General features: G+C 48.5%; 1 protein-coding gene across 1 annotated transcript in view; it reads right to left on the reverse strand.

The window, feature by feature from the left end:
• Positions 1–17,711, reverse strand: part of COL27A1 (collagen type XXVII alpha 1 chain) — a 145,185-nt gene that overhangs the window by 13,600 nt on the left and 113,874 nt on the right. The window contains exons 38-43 of the mRNA XM_018074444.2: positions 7,771–7,824; positions 7,534–7,641; positions 6,005–6,058; positions 5,645–5,698; positions 473–529; positions 261–314 (exon numbers count right to left, since the gene is read on the reverse strand). Of these exons, the coding sequence (XP_017929933.1) occupies positions 261–314; positions 473–529; positions 5,645–5,698; positions 6,005–6,058; positions 7,534–7,641; positions 7,771–7,824 (381 nt within the window). The remainder of the gene's footprint in view (positions 1–260; positions 315–472; positions 530–5,644; positions 5,699–6,004; positions 6,059–7,533; positions 7,642–7,770; positions 7,825–17,711) is intronic.

The following is a 17,711-nucleotide window of genomic DNA, read 5'->3' on the forward strand; positions in this document are numbered from 1 at the left end:
TGGTCCTGCTCATTCTTTCAGCCTCCTGTGCTCAGGCAGGTGCATGGCAGGGTGACCTGCAGGGCCTACATTTGCCTTCAGCAAAATTTTTACTGCTTTAGGTAAAGACAACTGATTTACTCCTTGTCCGAATCACAGATGACCTGGGACAATGGTGAGTTATGAATTGTGACTGCTGGGCAGTTCTGTGGGCTGGTGTGGGCTGGAAGCACTTCCCCAAGATAAATATGCCTCAATCATGCATTTGGAATAAGACTCACAGGATAACCAGGGTCTCCAGGCTCCCCTCGATCGCCTCTGTCACCAACAGGGCCCTACAACAGCAGGACAAAGACTTAAGGTGGATGTAAACAACCCCTCATCTGCAGTATCTCAATGGCTTGTGCATGTTCTACAAGCAAGGAAGCAACCCAAATAATCCACCCACAAAAATCAGGCCGGGATTGTTTAGAGAAGGGATTTAATATCTTACTCTGTCTCCAGGTGGTCCCTGTGGGCCTTCTACCTTCCCGTCATCACCTTGTTCTCCCTGTGAATAAAAATGTTAATATTAATACAGACAGCAGATTTTACAGCAGATGTTTCTGTCCTGATCCAGTCCTCCTGTATCATGGGCTCGTAAGTCAAAGCCTCTGTTGAATTTACTCATTTTTCATCCAAAGAAAGACTAAACAATTTTTTTGGTTGTTTGTTTCGCAGCCTGGAATACACTGAGTCCTCTCATTGCTTTCCTGGTTTCTGGTGGTTGTTTCTGCCTGGTCTAACCCCCCCACACACAAGGAACCAGGTGCAAAGGGTTATTTTTAACAATTCCTAAAACTAAGCAAGGATGTAATTACGACAACATGGGAAATAGCTCCCTGCCTCTGAATTTTGTTGCTGACAGCCCAACCAAACTCTTTAATCAAGCATTTCCCCACCCTTGTTGAGTGCTGCCTGGGCTATCGTGGGAACATGGGTGGTCTGCATGGGTTGTCTGCCACTGCTGTGGGATTGTCTTACAATCAGCCAGGTGAGAGGGTTGGTCCCTTCCACACTCCTCTCCTTGATGGGATGCTCCACAGCACAAGCTCAGAGCTCATGGTTTGGCTGGGAGATAAAATCACCCGGATTATTTATAGCTGAGGTCTCTCTAAAACATCCACAGAGAGATCCCTTAAGACTTAACAGAGACATTATCCTTTCAAATTCTGTGTATAAGTCACTCAGGGTCACGATGTCCTGTTTTCTCTGGAGTCCAGCTCAGAGATGGCTGTTTCTTTGCTCCCCATGGAAGACCACTGCATTCCAGCTCCTCCAGTTTTTGACTCCTCTGCATAAGAGTCTCTGGCATTTTGGCTCCTCAGGATGAACATGCCTCAGAACTCATTGATGCTGCAGCTACTGGACAGAGAGGGTCTGGGGGGTTCTGTCACAGAAGCTGCTGTATTTGGTGTGCTTGGGGTGCTCCTAGAGCCTTGAACATCCAAATCTCCAGACATTGCAGTGCCAAGTTTTCCACAGACTTCTGTAATTCTCAGTGATTGCACCAACCCTCTCTGGTGTATTTACCATTCTTTTTGATGTTCTCCCTGGGTTATTTTCCTGTTTGAGTTGCAGCTGCTGGTAGTAAGGATGCTTGGGAAATGTCTTGATGATCCTGCCTCTGGGAGAAGACAATACTGGTGGAGACAACAGCTTCTTTTCTGTGGGAACTGGGTCACAGCTTGGAATCAGGGCTGTGCCACCACTGGGAGAGACACACTGACACACACTGACTTCTCATGGGCTGAGCACCTGTATTGCCATTCACAGCTTTGTTGAACGAGGCTCAGGATTTGGCAAAATCTCTTGCAGTTTGCACCTCAACAGGTAGAAGAGAGCTCAGTGCATCTCCCTCCATTATGTGCTTGATGACAGTGGCATTTCCTCTCTCTGCTGCTGTGACCTGTTGGATGAACTTTGCCAGGAGTTCATAGAGACCCACTGGTTATGTCCCTAAGAGATTGTGTGCTAGGTGGGGAGCTCCAATCTCCTTATCTGGGATTTCGGGGAGCCACGGCAGTAGGAATATATATAGAGAGAGAAACTGTGCCAGGAGAGCTTGAAAATACAGTACTGAGCAATGTGGATGGAGAAATTTGGGTGGCAAGGAGGAGAGGATGGAAAGTAAAGCCTCACAGGCTCTGCTGATGGTTTCCAGTGCTACTGAACTTGCTGCCTGAAGTCAGAAGCAGAATACCTGGCAACTGGTTTGCTTTCTAGCCACTATCAAAGGAATGTTGGCTAGAAGGGAAACAAAGCCTCTATTTCTCAACTCTCGGGGAAAAAAAAAATCCTAGTGTGTGTGTGTGTGTTACTGTGCAGAAATCTTGGCACTGATTCCTTCTTCCCAAACAGGATGTGAACACCTTTGCCATTTGGAAGCTGAGATGAGCGTGATGAACTCAAAGAAAGCTCATAATTCTGGGGACCCTTGAAGAGCATCAAGACTCACAGACTTTCTCCCCAAAGCTGAGTTGTGGCTCTGGGCCCCCTTGAGGCTAATTGCCATCTTGTCCTTGCCTTCTGCCTGAGAAAATCCTGCAGCCTGGTCAGCTCTAGGACTGCAAAACTGAGCTCCTCCAGAGCTTCCTGATGCCTCAGCTGCTCGAGAGGGAGATGAAAGGTCTGCACTAATTCTTCAGAAAGTTGCAGTGAAAAAAAGTTAGAGTAAAGGGCAGCAAAGTAAACATGTTGGGATACAAATGGAAAATGCATGGAGAAGAAGGGAAGGCTTGTTGTTGTTGGCTCCTGTCCCAAAGTGAGATACACCAGTTTGTAATTTTTAAAAGGATCCCATCTGGACTGCTTTAAGCAGCTGCCAAGTGCAGGCGTCTGCTCCGAGCAAGGCCTCTTTGAGGAGCTGCAAATGTATTAAATGTGGCAGAGTAGCTGCCTGGTATGGCCAGGGGAGCTGAATTCCACAGCAATGCCTCTCACCAAGCTGCTTTCTTCTCTGGAGAAGGGAAGACCTTCCCCATCGTTACATATCCTCCTTCAGCACAGCTCCTTTTACCAAGTTGCTTAAAGCTCACAGAGCACTCGCGGTCCCATTTCCATTTTCTCTTAATTTCTTAGATTTAGGCTTCCATTTCTGTGTTCACACGTGTGGGAGAGGTTACAGATGCCTGGAGGGAAGGAATCTGTCTATCCTTAGGCTAGGATCCAAGCAACTCTTAGGAGATAAGGGAGGATGGATAGAAAAACTTAGATGCAAGACTTTCGTGGAGCACCTGGATGGTGCAGGAAGCAGTGCTAGAGGCTCAGCACACCATGTTGTGCTCTCCTCACTCAGCATCTCCTTCTGCTGCCCAGCAAGGTGTCAGCAGACCTGCTGGCCTTCCAGGGAGACATGAGTGAGATCCAGCTGTCAGGGGCCATTAACAGAGCTGACTGCTCTCAGCAGGATGCATTAGATGTTTTAGTGCCCTTGTGAGGCTTCAACTTGGACACTTGCATGTAGAATTCATTTATCATAACACTGCTGCGCTCTGTTGGCATCAGATCCACTCAGGGAGTGCTCTTAGTGTCCATTTGCAGAAATATCTTGAGTGCTTCATTGAGCGCTTCAGATTAATAATTTGGGGATCATTTCCAACTGAAATTATGGGAGCTTTCACGATGGCAACTTTAAAGTTTTCAAATAAAGCAACAGCTGCAATTTAAGCAACAGAGATATGTATCTGCACATGCCTTATTCCTTCTGCTGCAGGGTCAATGACTGACTTTGCTTTTGGTAGTGACAACTCACAACTTTTTGCCAGGATGCTCAAAATTCAACAGTGGGGCTGTGCGAAACCTCTGGGCAGGCTCTCAGCTGACAAATGTGCCTGGTCACGAGCTCTTGCATTATTATCCAGGGCTGGTTGTGCTTGGCTAACACTTGCCACTCCCCACACGGCCACTGAGTGGGATACACCTGAGGAGGAATGCTGCTGAAGTCTGGAAGAGCAAGAGGTGCAGCCTGGGAGGTGGATAGGGCAGAGTTAGAAAGGCTGGGGGTGGAGAGGAAGTTCAGCAAGGCAGTGATGGAGGTGCAGAGCAGCAGGAACATCACCAGCTGTTCCTCCACGGATGTGTCTCAGCAGCAGGAAATGAGAGAAAAAGCAGCATGACCACTGTTCCTCCCCAAAGCAAAATTTCTGAGGCATGTGAATATGTTAGTGGAGCACAAGGGTTCACCCTGCCCCACTCTCAGCCACCAGCACAGGGGTTTGCTGCTGCACAGGGAGTCTCCAGGCAGAGCATGGTGTGAACAGGGTGTCCTGACAGCAGGAGCCTGAGCTTGAAAGGGTGCATTCAAAGCCCCAGCAAAGACAAGCCCTTATAAAATCATTTTATAAGGGATGAAGCTCCTGCCTGCGCTACAGCTGCACTCCCACTGTGTGCCAGAGGCAAGGCTGAACACTCTCTTGGTGATGGGGAGTAGAAAATGAACAAAAAGAGTTCACACATCTCTCCTCTTCATGGGGACCTCATGACTGACTAGTCTGCATCACCATCACTTCCCTTCCCACACCAAGGGAGAATCATAGGGAGAATGGTTTGTGCTGGAAGGGACCTTAAAACTCATCTTGTTCCACCCCCCTGCCGTGAGCAGGGACACCTTCCACTATCCCAGGTTGCTCCAAGCTCCATCCAACCTGGCCTTGAGCACTTCCAGGGATGGGGCAGCCACAGCTTCTCTGGGCAACCTGTGCCAGGGCCTCACCATCCTCTGAGTAAAGAACTTCCTAACCTCTAACCTATATCTCTCCTCTTTTAGTTTAGAACTGTTCCCCCTTGTCCTATCGCTATTTGTCTGTGTAGGAAGTTGCTCCCTACTTTTTGATGAGCCTCCTTTAAGTACTGGAAGGTCACAATGAGTTCTCCCTGAAGCTTTCTCCAGGGAGACCTCAGGAGGGAGGGAGCATCGCTGCTGAAGGCACGTGAGGGGTTCCATCAGCTCTGTGAGCAGCCAACGCCAGCTGGGCCGTCCAGCTCCCAGCTCCGACAGGAAACCATTAGAGGGTGAGTCACTGCTCCAGCCTGAACTGGTTATGGCTCTGCTGACTCAGCAAAAGTGGGAAACACCAGGGGAAAGCCACCGTGGCTCTGAGTCAGGGCAGCTGCAACGAGGGGGCTCGTCAAGGGGTGGGGGACGAGCGAGGCGAGGGGGTGGCAGGTGATGAGGAGAAATGCTGGTGGCTGATTTCAGCACAGACATGGCAGTGTGCTGAACATCAGCTCGTTTGTGCAGGCTGTGATTCTGACCTGATCACAGAAACCTACTAAGTCTGATTTCTTTTGTCTTGGGGGTTGAGCTAAATTTTTGTGGGTGCAGGAAAAACGTGCCCCCAGAACACATACTGGGAGGTTCAGCCTCCAGCACAAGGGCATGTAGTGTCTGGAAAGCACCTGCTAGTGGCATGGGTGTCCTGGCACTGATTTGCAGAAGTAAAGCTGTATATTTAGTAGCTTTTTGTAGGGGTTACATTGGTGACTGTGCAGTTGAGGAGGCACCTCTGCTGTAGGGAGAGGAGAGCATGGATGCACAGGAATTATGGCAGCAGGACAATCATCTCTATGCCAGCTCAGCTTCCACACCAAGGGGAGATGAGATAGCTAAACTCCCTGAACTTACCTTTTCCCCCTTTGGCCCTGGTGGTCCAATTGGCCCCGGTGGTCCTGCATGTCCCTGTGGAGAGCAGACAGCATGTGAGGAGGCAGGAAAGAGCTGTTGGACTGAAAGTCCTCCCTGGTTCCCTGCCAGGTCTCACAAACCCTGTGTGGTGCATCCCAGCTTCAGAGGGACACATGGGTTGTGGCAGAGATGGACCAAATGCATGTGGATAAGCCATGATGGTGTAAATGGAGACTAGACAAAGAACTAAACTCGAGATCAGAAATAAATCATAGTTTAAGAACAACTTACATCCTGGAGTGACCACTTTGTTGCATTTGAGAACAGATAAAAGCTGGAAGATGAAAATAAAACCCTTACCTGGTAGCCCTTTAAGCCTGGGTCCCCTTGAGCACCCATCCTTCCTGGAGCTCCCTGGAGAGGCAAGCACAGAGGAACTGTGAGAGCAGCCCGTGGTGTCACCCCATGAGAAGAGGATGCACTGGGCTATGCAAAGCAAAGCTCAGCACCAGGTGGGAGTGTGGCAGCCCCTCCTCCTGGCCACCTGTGAGCTCTGCTGCAGCCACCTGTAGGGCTCTTGCTTGGCTTTAACCTCTTACACATGGAGAGGGAGGTCAGGAGTCTGTTCTATGCCTTTGCCAGCCTGCAGCAATAGGTTCTCCACCTCATTCAGATTTGCTACCAGAAATGTCTGCATTTGTGTGCTCTTCATCTGCCCTTCAGAACATCTCTATATCCAAACTAGTGTTGTGCTAGGAAGTCCACCAGTGAGGCCTCACTCATGCACGACCTAATCCTAAACTGTTGGGAGCAAGCCTTCCAGTGTGGGTTCTGAAGCCAAGAAGTGAGTTTTCTGCACTGTGATGGGGGCACTGCATGAGCTGTTTATCACACCTTTAGCAGATTGAACAAAAGGGTTTAAATCAGATCATCCCATTTAAGTGAGCCACAGACTTTCCATATAATCCCATTTAGTGTGGATGGAAGCCCTTTACACATGACAGAGAAGTGTCCAGCCCAATAGGCTGCTGTTCAGATGTTTCTTTGCTTCCTTGTGAAATAATCCATGGAGGCTTTGCCAAAGAATATTAAGTGAGGAAATATGGTGAGCCCATAATTTTTAGTGCAGGGAAACACTATCAGCAGAACCATCACTCCATCACTCATTTGCTACTGCTCTGAAACACCACCCTGACTCCTGCTTCATAAATAACTCCTGCTATTTCACTAAGTTCTACCAGAGTGCAAGAAGTTTCCTTACCAGCCTGCATTGCATGAGGGTTACTTTTACTTACTGCTGCTGTCCCAAGGCATTTTTCTCATGTGCCTAAAGCAAATTAACTTTCTTCTCTCTCTGCTGTATTATTACTATTCTCTCTGAAAGCCTCACCTTCAGTCCCCAGCTCAAACCCTTTCCCATGCTATATTTCTTCTTGCTCCAAGTGTTTTAGATAAGTAGATCAGGAGTGGGTGTAGAAACAGGGCAGAAGTCCAAGGCAGAGTTCCTTGTATTAACAGAGTTCGACTTGGAAGCAGCTCTTGCCATGAGTGTGCAGTCTCAAAGGGAAAGATCTTAGCAAAAAATAGCTTATCAGCTCACTCAGCTCAGGAAAAATCCCCAATATTTCAGCTATTTCAGCCCATCTGGGGAGTTGTGAAAAACCACCGTGGTGCAACGTGAGCTGGGCTCACGGGGCACCAACCCAACCACCTCTGTGGAGTCTCTTCTGTGCTGCTCAGAGCAACTTAAGCTCTTTTGGCCAATTAAACCAATCCAACAGCATTCCCCTTTCTGTGCTCTGAAGCCCCTGCTGGGCTCTCTGCTTCATTCACCACTGCCAGTCACGTTTCTGCGTGTTGTGTTCAACCATTTGCAGAGCTCTTCTCACCATAGGTCCCAGGGTACCTCGGGATCCTTTAGGGCCTTGGTTCCCCTTCGGCCCCTCCTTCCCTGGGGATCCAGTCTCTCCAAGCTGCCCCTGGTAGCCCTTGCTGCCCTGCAGAACAAAAGCACTGACTTTAGTGTAGGACAAAGCTGCTTCTACAGATAAACATGAAAGATGAGCAAGGATCAGGAGACCCAGAGGATTGTCCAGGGAGACATTCTCAACAGGAGATGTTCCTACCTTCTGGCCAGGCTTGCCCTTTTCCCCCTGTTTTCCTGGTTTCCCTTCTGGTCCCTAGGAGAGAAAAAAAAAAAAAGCTGTTGGAATGGGAAAACAAAGAAGTCACATCCCAACCAGCCACTCCCAGGCCACTTCCCTGGTACACTCAACCCTGAAAGCATCCTCACCCACCCTATCCTATTCCCATGGAAGCCATCAAGGAGGCCAGGAAGTCATGCAGTTAAGACCACAATTCACAGGTCCTACAGCTGGGGTATGGCTGAGTTTGGTTTTGAGCTGCTCCAACCCGTGGAGGAGAAGGAAACCTCATTTCTTAAAGGTGTAAAGATCTCTGTGCTCAGCTGACTACTGGGCAACACAGTTGAAAAGTGACACTTCTTATATGGTTTTAGGCTGCTGTCAATAGAACCATTGCCTCCACAGTAATTATCCTTATTTTTCCCTTGTGAAAACAGGCAGTGGTTTCATTCTCTATCCACCTACCATGCACAACTTTCTGCTCACGTTGGAAACCCCTCCCCTCTATTTATATTGTTGTTACTGCCACACACAGAAACCACAATATACTGATTGGGCATCTAGAAATGGAGTGGGATGCAAAACTCCAGGTGGGAGCCATGGCAAGCAGAGACAGGAATGCTGGGCTGCTTTCAGCACCCAGTGTGGGTGCAGAACCTGCTGCCCCTCCTTGCACCCACACCACAGAATTAATCTGTGATGAGCAGCTAAATACAGCAGCCTCTCCTCAGGGAGCCCAGGGAGCTCATTTTTTTCAGTGTTTGACCCTGTTGGCTGCAAGGCAGACAGAATATTTTGGATTTGACAGAAAGAAGCAGAAGTATCACTGAAGAAAATAAATCATACTTTTTGGCAATTGTGACAAACTTTTCAACAGCATCTCCACATCAGCCCAGCATCTCTCCCCCTGCTCCCCCTCCTCCCAGTTAAGAAGGTATAATTTTCATCATGGTTGATGTTGCAGTCTCAGATGAATGAAAGCAACTTATAAAGGGAGATGTATCAGGGGGTTTTCACTCTGATCTGAAACACAGGCCTTAGAAGTGCCTGCTCTGAACACAAAGGAACAATTCAGACTCCTTATAGCCCTAAAGAATTGTGCCAGTTCCCTTTCCCAGGGGGAATAGCTCCATTTTACCTAAGTCAAACATTTCAGGAGCCCACCTTGCCAACAATATTAGACTTCACAAAGGACAGGTCCCTGCTGAGCCCCGCTCTGTGTCTCTTCCATACTGCTCAGGGTTTCTGTTTGCTATTTTTTGCTGCCACTTTCCACGAGATCACTTTTGGAATCACTTTCCCACAGATGCTGAGCAGGCGCAGCAGACGATGGGTGCCAAGCCTCCAGCGTCACCCACACGATCTACACTTCTGACAGGAGTACAGAGAAATCCTCACTAATGAAAGCATCAGCCTGAGAAATGGCCACCCCCATCCAGCTCTACAGCAGGATGGCCACCCCCATCTCACTCTGAGAGCTGGTACCAGGGCCCTGAGCAGCCCCACTCCTGGGTCGTGGTGTGGGTCTGAAGCAGCAGTAACTCCCACAGGTCCTGCTGTAGAGCTTAGTGGCTTGAGGATTTGGAGAGTGAGTAGTGGAATCAATCACAAAACTTCACTGTCCAAACAAGATGTGAGCGAACAAATACACAACTGGGGTTTCCAATTAGTTGCATAGTGTTTTTCCATCAGTCTCCCTGGACTGTGCTCCAAGAGCTTTTGGAAGCACAGGCAATAGATGTTTCTTGCAAATGGGAGAAAGCCTGCTTTAAGTTAAATCTGTTCCTGACCCGGTGGTGGCCAAGCCCTTGATCTTCTCCAGCAGAGTAGTTTTGCACACTCAGATGTGCTCCTGAGTTGCTGTGCTGTGACACCTCTTGAAACAAAGATTTCCATGTTATGGCTCCATCCCCCCAGGTTGAGGGTGTGTTACACTGTCTGTAAAAGATTCAGACTCCAGTGTGCTGATGAAACATATCCTTTATTGTTGTGCAAGGCAGGTGGATCCCACTCACAGGGAGGTCACGAGGATCTCACTGCTACTTCAGAAGAGTTTGAAGTACAGCCTGTCTCCCTTCACCTGGATACATCTCCCATGGAAGTCCCATGGCTGAAACTTGCTTCTACCCTGCACTGGGAGATGTCCTTGCTTTTTGGGAGGACAAGCTCAGGCCTTAAATCTTCCCATCTGAGAAACAAAATTTCCACACTGCTCCTAAAATCTGCCAGCATTCAAGTTCTTGCTTGTACCCGAAATCATGGAGTACAGATATAGGACTGGAGTCACATGGGAGAGGGTAAAAAACAAAACACAGCCCCAACTTTGACAGTTCAAGTCCTGCACCCAAAAATAAACTTGATTTACAGAAGACTGTGCCACGTTCAAACAGCTTTTCACTCTCTCTGGGTTCCTTCAGCTTGTCTTTCCCTGTTGGTGGAGCCTGAGCACAGATATGGGCTCTGATAAACTCCATGTACTGGCTTTTCCCCTGATGACGCATCGGCCCCATGGAGCAGGGATGTTCATCTTCTCCAGAAGGCTCTCCTGGGTCCTCCAGCTGGGGTGTGGCTCCTTCTCCATCGCCGCAGGAAAAAACATTGGAGCATCTCCAACTCCTGTCAGTGACTGTGGGATGAGTTGTCACTCACAGTGAGCCCTGGAGACCTTCCTTTGAGCCTCCCTTAACTCCTGTCTGCTGGTTAAAAGCTTTGCTGGCAGAAATAAACGGGTCAAACCATGCTGGTGACACCACGGGCAGGGACATGGCTCGGATCTCGCAGCCTGAGTCACCTCCTCGAGCGGAATCGGCTCTATCAGGGAGGGATATTTCTGTGCTCTCCCAGCACGCTTTCTAGGACTTTGGCCAGCGAGCTCTGCTGGTGAGTGGGAAGCCTACCATGTGTCTGATTTTCCTGGATGTGCTTTCTCCAACAGCGCAGGAATTCTGCCCAGATGAATTTAGAGGCAGCTCAACACTTGTCTGGGGTTCCCAGATATGCGATATCTCTATTTGTGATAATCCAGATGTGGTTGCTGTTGCAATTCCCGATGCTCTCAGGGCACATACGCAGGGGTTTGCACAGTTCCCAGAAATCACTGCACTACCACACATTCTACAGGGAATAACAAGCCCAGCAACAACTCTGGTAGCCTTCAAAAAAAGTCAAATCCTTTTCCTCTCCGTTCTTCTGACTCATCTGACCAGGGATGGAAAGATCAGGGGGTAAAGAAATAAAAATAAAAAAATTAAATGAGGTTGTGTCTTTATCCAAGGTCTCCACAGCACATCAGGAATGTAGCACCATTTGGTACCTCCTTCCCTGCAATGTGAGGTTCCCAAGGTTCCTAGGGTTCCTACTCTCTTGAGCAGAGATAGCAATGATGGGAGAAGATGTACAAAAGCCTACACATCAAAATAATTAAATCCAAGTTCTCTTTGCTGGACTCACATCAGTTGGGTTAGTGTGCCAAGGCACTGAACACTCGATGCTTTTATTCTCGGGGTTTGTACACATTTTGTTGTATGCTTTGGGTTACTGGTTTGCTGAGAAAACAAATCCTCTTTCCAAGCTTCTTCCTCGAGCAGAACTATTTTTAAATGGTGATTTCTCTTTTTATGCCGCATTCTTCACTAGAGAAGCATATCAGTGCCTCCAGATGATGAAGGTATTTGTGACCAGGGACAGTGGAAACCAGTGGTTTTACAAAGTCACATGCCTTCAGCTATGCCAAAATATCCAAGGGAAGCAAAAAAATTATAATCTGAGGTCTAGCACATTTGGAATTTCATTGCCATCTTTACTAAGGACTCAGATTTATAAGGGGTTTTTTTAGTATGGCCTTAGATATTCCCCTAAGGGAAAGCTGGGTGGTTTATTTTTTAATGCAAATTAGTTCATTTTGAAAGAAAAAAAAAAGGCTTTCAGCTGCTGATGGCCTTGACAGCAAAGTCAGGTCTCTTGCAGAGCACAGCAGTAACATTTACTGGGAGCAAAGAGATGAGCAGCTCAGCTTTAAATTCTCAAGACATCAACAGTTGAAATCTGTGTTCCGACAACAACATCCAGAAAAACAAAATGAGGAAGTTGAATGAACTGCAGAGAGATATGGCCCAAATGGAGCCAAACAACAAACAGGGAAAAATCCTGACCCAAATTTCCCCACACCCAGTGATGCTCTGCTACAGGCACTGGGTCCGGGGAAGAGATGTGACTCACCACCCTGGTTTGGCTCAGGGGAACTGTGGCTCTTGGCATTCCAGAGGGTAGATGTGTCCCTGCTTTCTTTGCAGCCTTACAACACAGCACAGGAGGGAAGCTCTCAGGGGAACAGAACTGATGGGAGAACTTCCCAAAGCCTGTCTCAGACAGACTCAGGATTGCTCAGGATTGCTGTGGAGCAGAAGTGTATTTTTTTTGGGGTGTCACTGAATGAAGGTCTGAGGTCACTCCTCCCAACCAAAAATGAGGCAGGAAGAAACAGAAGAACCAGGACACAGCTACTGAGTAAAGAAAAAAAAGTGGTTATTGTGACAGGGGAAAAAAAAAGTGCTAGTTTGGGACAGTGGATGTAGAAAGAGCAGGAAAACTAAAGCAGGAACAAAGGTAGGAAGCATGAACCATAGGATGACCATGCCCATATTGTCCAGGCCCAGCCAGTGAGCTCATTTAAAGGGAAATGAAAAAGCCCCATATAATTTCCTACTGCTCAGCAACGTCTCCATATGAGAACCTCCACTTAATAAACTTTGATCGAGAGAAGCCTCCCCCCATGGAGGACAGTTCACAAGCACTCAGGAAATTAGTGGGATTATTTGGGCCGGGCATTTGAAGACATAAATGTTTTGGATTTATAAGAAACACATTTCATAATCACTCTGCCTAGCAGTAGTTTGGAAGGGGAGGAGACAGGGCAGCAGCTCCTGAATGAGTATGGGGAAAGAAGAAAGACTCAACTGTTCTCGAGAAGAAAGACCTGATTGTACTGTGAGGTTCAGAGGGTTTCACTGGGATCACTGGGAAGTAATGGGCTCTTGGCCTGCTTGTGGAAACCTGAGTGGAGAGTGCAGGTAGAGCTGGCTGGCTGCATTCAAAGGAACAGCAAATTGGGGAAATCCTATAAAAAGGTCTGGGCTGGAAAAGACTACAGCCAGAGTCACTTTGACTTTCCTTTCTGCTGAGCTCTTCGACTTAAAATGGGAATCCGACCCCAAAATCTTGTATCCCAAACTCTCTGCTTTAGTGCAAATTCTTATCTGCATGCAGCTGTTGCTCTGAAATTTGCTGCTTTTGGTTTTGTGGAGGAGGAGGTCTGTTTAACCTGGTTTTCCTAAGCAGTCACAGTGTAAGGCAGCAAGGAGAATCATGTACAGAGCAGTGCTCTGTGCTCTGAGCTGGTCTAGTTTGGTCTGATAGCCCTGAATTGCCACTAACTTATTGTTTCTGGGAAAATCCCTTTTCTTCCCCCTCTCTTTGCCTGTGTTTCCTTGTCTCCAAAGAAGCATAAGAGACAAAAGTGCCACTAAAAGGCTTGATGGATGAGTGGGAAGTGCAGGAAAAGCATAAGGCCTCATCCCCACCGAGCTGTGAAGCTTTCACACATGACACCAAAATGCTCCAAAAAATCAGCCAGTGTTGGAAGCTGACAATGGGGAAGAAAGAAATAGAGAGAGCACCTGGGCAGCACAATGCTGATTTACACTCTCCCAAATACTAAGGGTTAATATCTTCCTTTTGAAGCACACAGATGCCCTGGGGTTGTGGAAGAGGAGGGGAATGAAATCCTCTCTTGCAATAAGGAGGGGAATCTTGGAGTAACTGCCCAAAAAGTGCGTCTCCTTACTCTGAGTCAGGAAAGAAACCATGCCAAGTCTATGGGATTTATTTCAAATTCTGGCTCATTTTGACTCCTATTAACTCTAAACGAAGACCAGCTGGGATCAGCCTGCCTTCCCCAGCAGCAGAGCTTCACTGTGAGGGCGAAACGGCCCCTCAGCTGCTGGAGAGCAGCCTGGGTTGCTGCAAGCAGTGGTTCCCTGGGGACTGGGAGAGCTCTGTGATTCCCTGTAGGGTTCACAGGCAACTCACAGGCAACTCACGTCCACTCCAAAGGCTTCAGTGGATTTGGTGGACTGAGTCACAGAGAGCAGAATAGCTGAAAAGGGGGAAAAAAAGTCCCCCACAATAAAATCTCCCAAACAACAAAATCCAGCATGCACCTCTCCATAAAATGGGATGTTTAGACTCACAGAAAAGGCTGAGCCTGAGGCCACCTGCAATGCACTGGTTATTGAAGCATGGGGAGAAGCTGATTGCAGATATGGGCAGAGGTGCCCAGGGATGACCATATTGCTTCTAAAATGGGAAGGAGAGAGACCTGGGACTGCAGCTCCCTGGAGAGGCATCACCCTGACCCTTGGCCTCATCCTCTTCAAAGCACATTTGACTACATTCCTGAGAACCTTGATTCACCTTTGATTTTGGATACAAGGCAAATACCTGCCTATGGCTTTGCTGGATATTGGTGGGCACAAGCAATGATACCCCAAGGCTGTGACACAAGGACACACCATGGCCAAGTGCAAGCACCTTCAGCCCTGGAAATGGCTCCAGTAGAGGATCTGGCCCTGCTGATGTAGCAGGAAAGGACAGGCTGTAGGGCAGAACAAGTATGGCCTGTTGTGTCCTCTCCTGGTCCCCCTCGACCACCACCCGACCTCCTGCATGACCCTGGGCAAGTCACTTTACTACCTCGTGCACCTACTCTTAACACATTAATCAAGGGCAAGATTAGGAGTAACACTACTCGTTTGCCCACACCAAGTCCAGTGTTCTCCATTCCTCCCCCTGCTCAGTCAGTGGGTGACCCCACACCCTCCAGCTGAGGGAGTTCAAGAAACTTCTTTTAAGTAAGAGCTCCACAGACAGCCCATGGTCCAGGGCACGAAAAACAGCTTTTCCAGGAAACAACAGCTCAGCACATTATCAAAAAAAAAAAAAAAAGAGCATAAATTCCTGCGTGGAGAGCAGAGATTAAAACCAGCAGTGACTCCAGGATTGTCCTTCAGCAGCCTCAGTGTTTTCAGGGAGCTGAATGCCATGGAACTGATGTGGTGCTGCCAGCTGTCGCTGAGCTCATGTGTGCAGAGTGAATGGCTGGATTCAGCGACAGCAGAGCGAGGAGCTTTGTTGCAGAAAACCTTTGAATCATGTTTTCAGTGGCAGGAAACAGAAAAGAACAAAGAGCAAAAACCACTCTGGGACAAATTCTGCTGAAAGTGATGTTTGGACAACTTTGTACTAGAGCAATGTGTCGGGTGAGAAGGGGCTCCTGCTCTGCCCAAAAGCCAGCATCATCTCAGCTGGGACAACAGTGTGCCATTGCTGGAGCAGCTCTGCTAGCTCAGAGAAAAAGGTCCATCCCGGCCAGCAAGTCCTCCTTCCACTTCAGGACTGTAGTTTGTAGATGAGGCAGAGATGAGAACACGACAGGAAGGATCCTTGGGGCACCATCCAGCGCTGTCTGCAGGGAGTGATGGGTCTGCGACCACAGTGCTGGAGCCAAGAGTTCACTCCGTGCTCTGTACTGGGCTGGAGAGTAGCTTGATCCTTTTCAAAGCGCTGCAAGTTCCCTCAAAAAGCTTTCTCAGATCTCCACCCCAGCCCAGCTCTGTCACTCTACCCTCCTGAAGAGCAAACGAAAGGACTTTGGATCTTGTTGCACCAGAGCAAAAGGATTTATGGCCCTTCGAGCTCTTTTGGGCTGATGGTGCACATCTGCACCACACAGCAGGGCCGGCACACGCAGCCAGACCTTCTCTGATGTAATTGTTTATGGCAATTTAGACCATTGGAGTGTCTGGCTCAAAGCTTTCCGAGTCCTGACGTGGCTTGAATGACACTGCAGATAGGATTTCAGGTTAGAAAGGAAGTGGAAAGAACTCGACTCCCAGTTTTGCTGAACAATGAGGGATTTTCTTGTTTAGGAGCATGTTGCATTTCAGTACTTCCAGGCTCTCCAATTGCTTTCCTGGAACTGTAAAACCCTTGCTATCAGATGTCTGCCATGTATGACAACCAGCACATTATGAAAACCACAGTGCAGAGCCACGGAGCGCAGCTGGAAACCCACCATCTCCCTGCTGCCAAATGGCTTGGGCCTTCCTCAGCCACTGCTGGATCCCTTGTCCTCCCAGGGAAGGGCTGAAATGCCGAATTTTCCATTGGTGGAGAGGAGAAGCAGTGGGGGGGAGCACTTTTTGGGTGTAAGGGTTGTTCTCAGGGCCCACTTGCCTGTGAGCAGGTTGCTGGTTCCACACCAGTGACTTCAACGTCTGGCTCTTACCATCCTCTGTTGCCACGAGCAGCACTGATGGGCAGCCAGATCCTTTGTGAATGCATGGTCCTCTTTAGCAATGTTCTCAGGTTCTGTGGACCATCCCCTCATAGCCTTACAGGTTGGCAGACAAATCATCTTCTTATTTTGGCCAACCACACTGTGACACTTGCATTGCTGATGGGTGCCTTGCCAGGGTTCACCAGGCTGTTGTACCTTTCAGTCTCTCCACATACTGAGGAGACATATCCTTGTCTTGCCTTGCCCACAGAGAAAACCTGGATCTCCAGTGCATGACTCCTGCTCCCTGCACTGTTGACCCTGAGGTTTTTCTCCAGCCAGTCTCTCTGAATGCAGATACCCAAACAGCCCCTGGTGCTCTACAAGAGGAAGGGATTTTCAGCTCTTTGCTGCTCCGAGGAGCCACCAGAGGACAAAGAGCCACGTTCAGAAGAGAATCAAGGGCAAGTGAAGGCAACAAGTTAGGATTAGAAGAAGATAGAAGCCACTGGGAGGAGGTAACGTGAGCCAGCAGCTCAGGAAAGGTGCACATCTCCGACGTAAGTTTGGAAATTTCAACTGGATCCTGCGCTTGTGCTCTGATCTCTCTCTTATGACCAGGGGGCAACTGGCCCGTTCCTCCACTGAGCAGGAACTGGAGCTGAACGGAGCAGTGTGAACTTGGACAAAGTGACCAAAAGATAGAGGATACTCACTTATCTCAGCTCCAGCTGCCTCGAGCCCTGCCAGCCACAGCTGTGAGACTCATGGACCATCTCAGCTGCCAGGTCTGTTTGCTGAAATCCACTGGCTTTGAAACACGTACAAACTGCCCCTGGAGACTCGGATGGGGCCTCCCTGATGCTTTTTGTTTGAGATTCGAAACCACAGCGGAAAACGGTTTTCAGATATGTTAATATTGGAAATGGCTGAGCGAAATTAAAGCTAACGATCCCTGAAAAACGTTTCCTGAGTGCAGAGGGAAGTTTGGTTGTGCTCAGGCGTTGTATCAGCATTGGGATGGCTTTCTGGAAAATGAAGCCTTGCCCAGCAAAGCCAGACGTGTCCCTGCTGATCCCATTGATTGCTGGGTGAATGTCTCTCTTCTGCATGACCCAGAAGGGCTGAACAGACCCTCTGAGCTTTCTCCAGTTTTCGAGAGTGCTCCATTACATCCCTTCCTCTGCCAGATCCAGGGAGCTCCAGGATTGTGCAGGCCCAGGAACCAATCTCCTTCCCTCAGTTGTGCTGGCCCTTTGCCACATGGCGTGTGAGCTGGTAGGTGTCTCGCCAAGTTCCCCAACTCCTACCTGTTCTGTGGCTGCACTGAGACTCTGCCCCAGGCCAGAATATACAAAATGGGCTGAAAATGTACCAGCAGTGAAGTCACATCATTTCAGAGCCATCAGGCGCCTCATTTCCTACATCTGTCAGGAGGACACTTGAGAGTGAAGTGCCACATTCCTGTAGACATAAGCAAAATAAAGATTAAGACTAAACATGTCCTTGGTGTTAAGGACAAATCTTCAAGACGTGCTGTTACTGCAGGGACTTGTGATGAAAAGGGTTTTTCCAGAGGCTGTTGCTG

Source organism: Manacus vitellinus, unplaced genomic scaffold (genome assembly GCF_001715985.3).
Source record: "Manacus vitellinus isolate BGI_N305 unplaced genomic scaffold, ASM171598v3 scaffold_27_pilon, whole genome shotgun sequence".
NCBI lineage: Eukaryota > Metazoa > Chordata > Aves > Passeriformes > Pipridae > Manacus > Manacus vitellinus.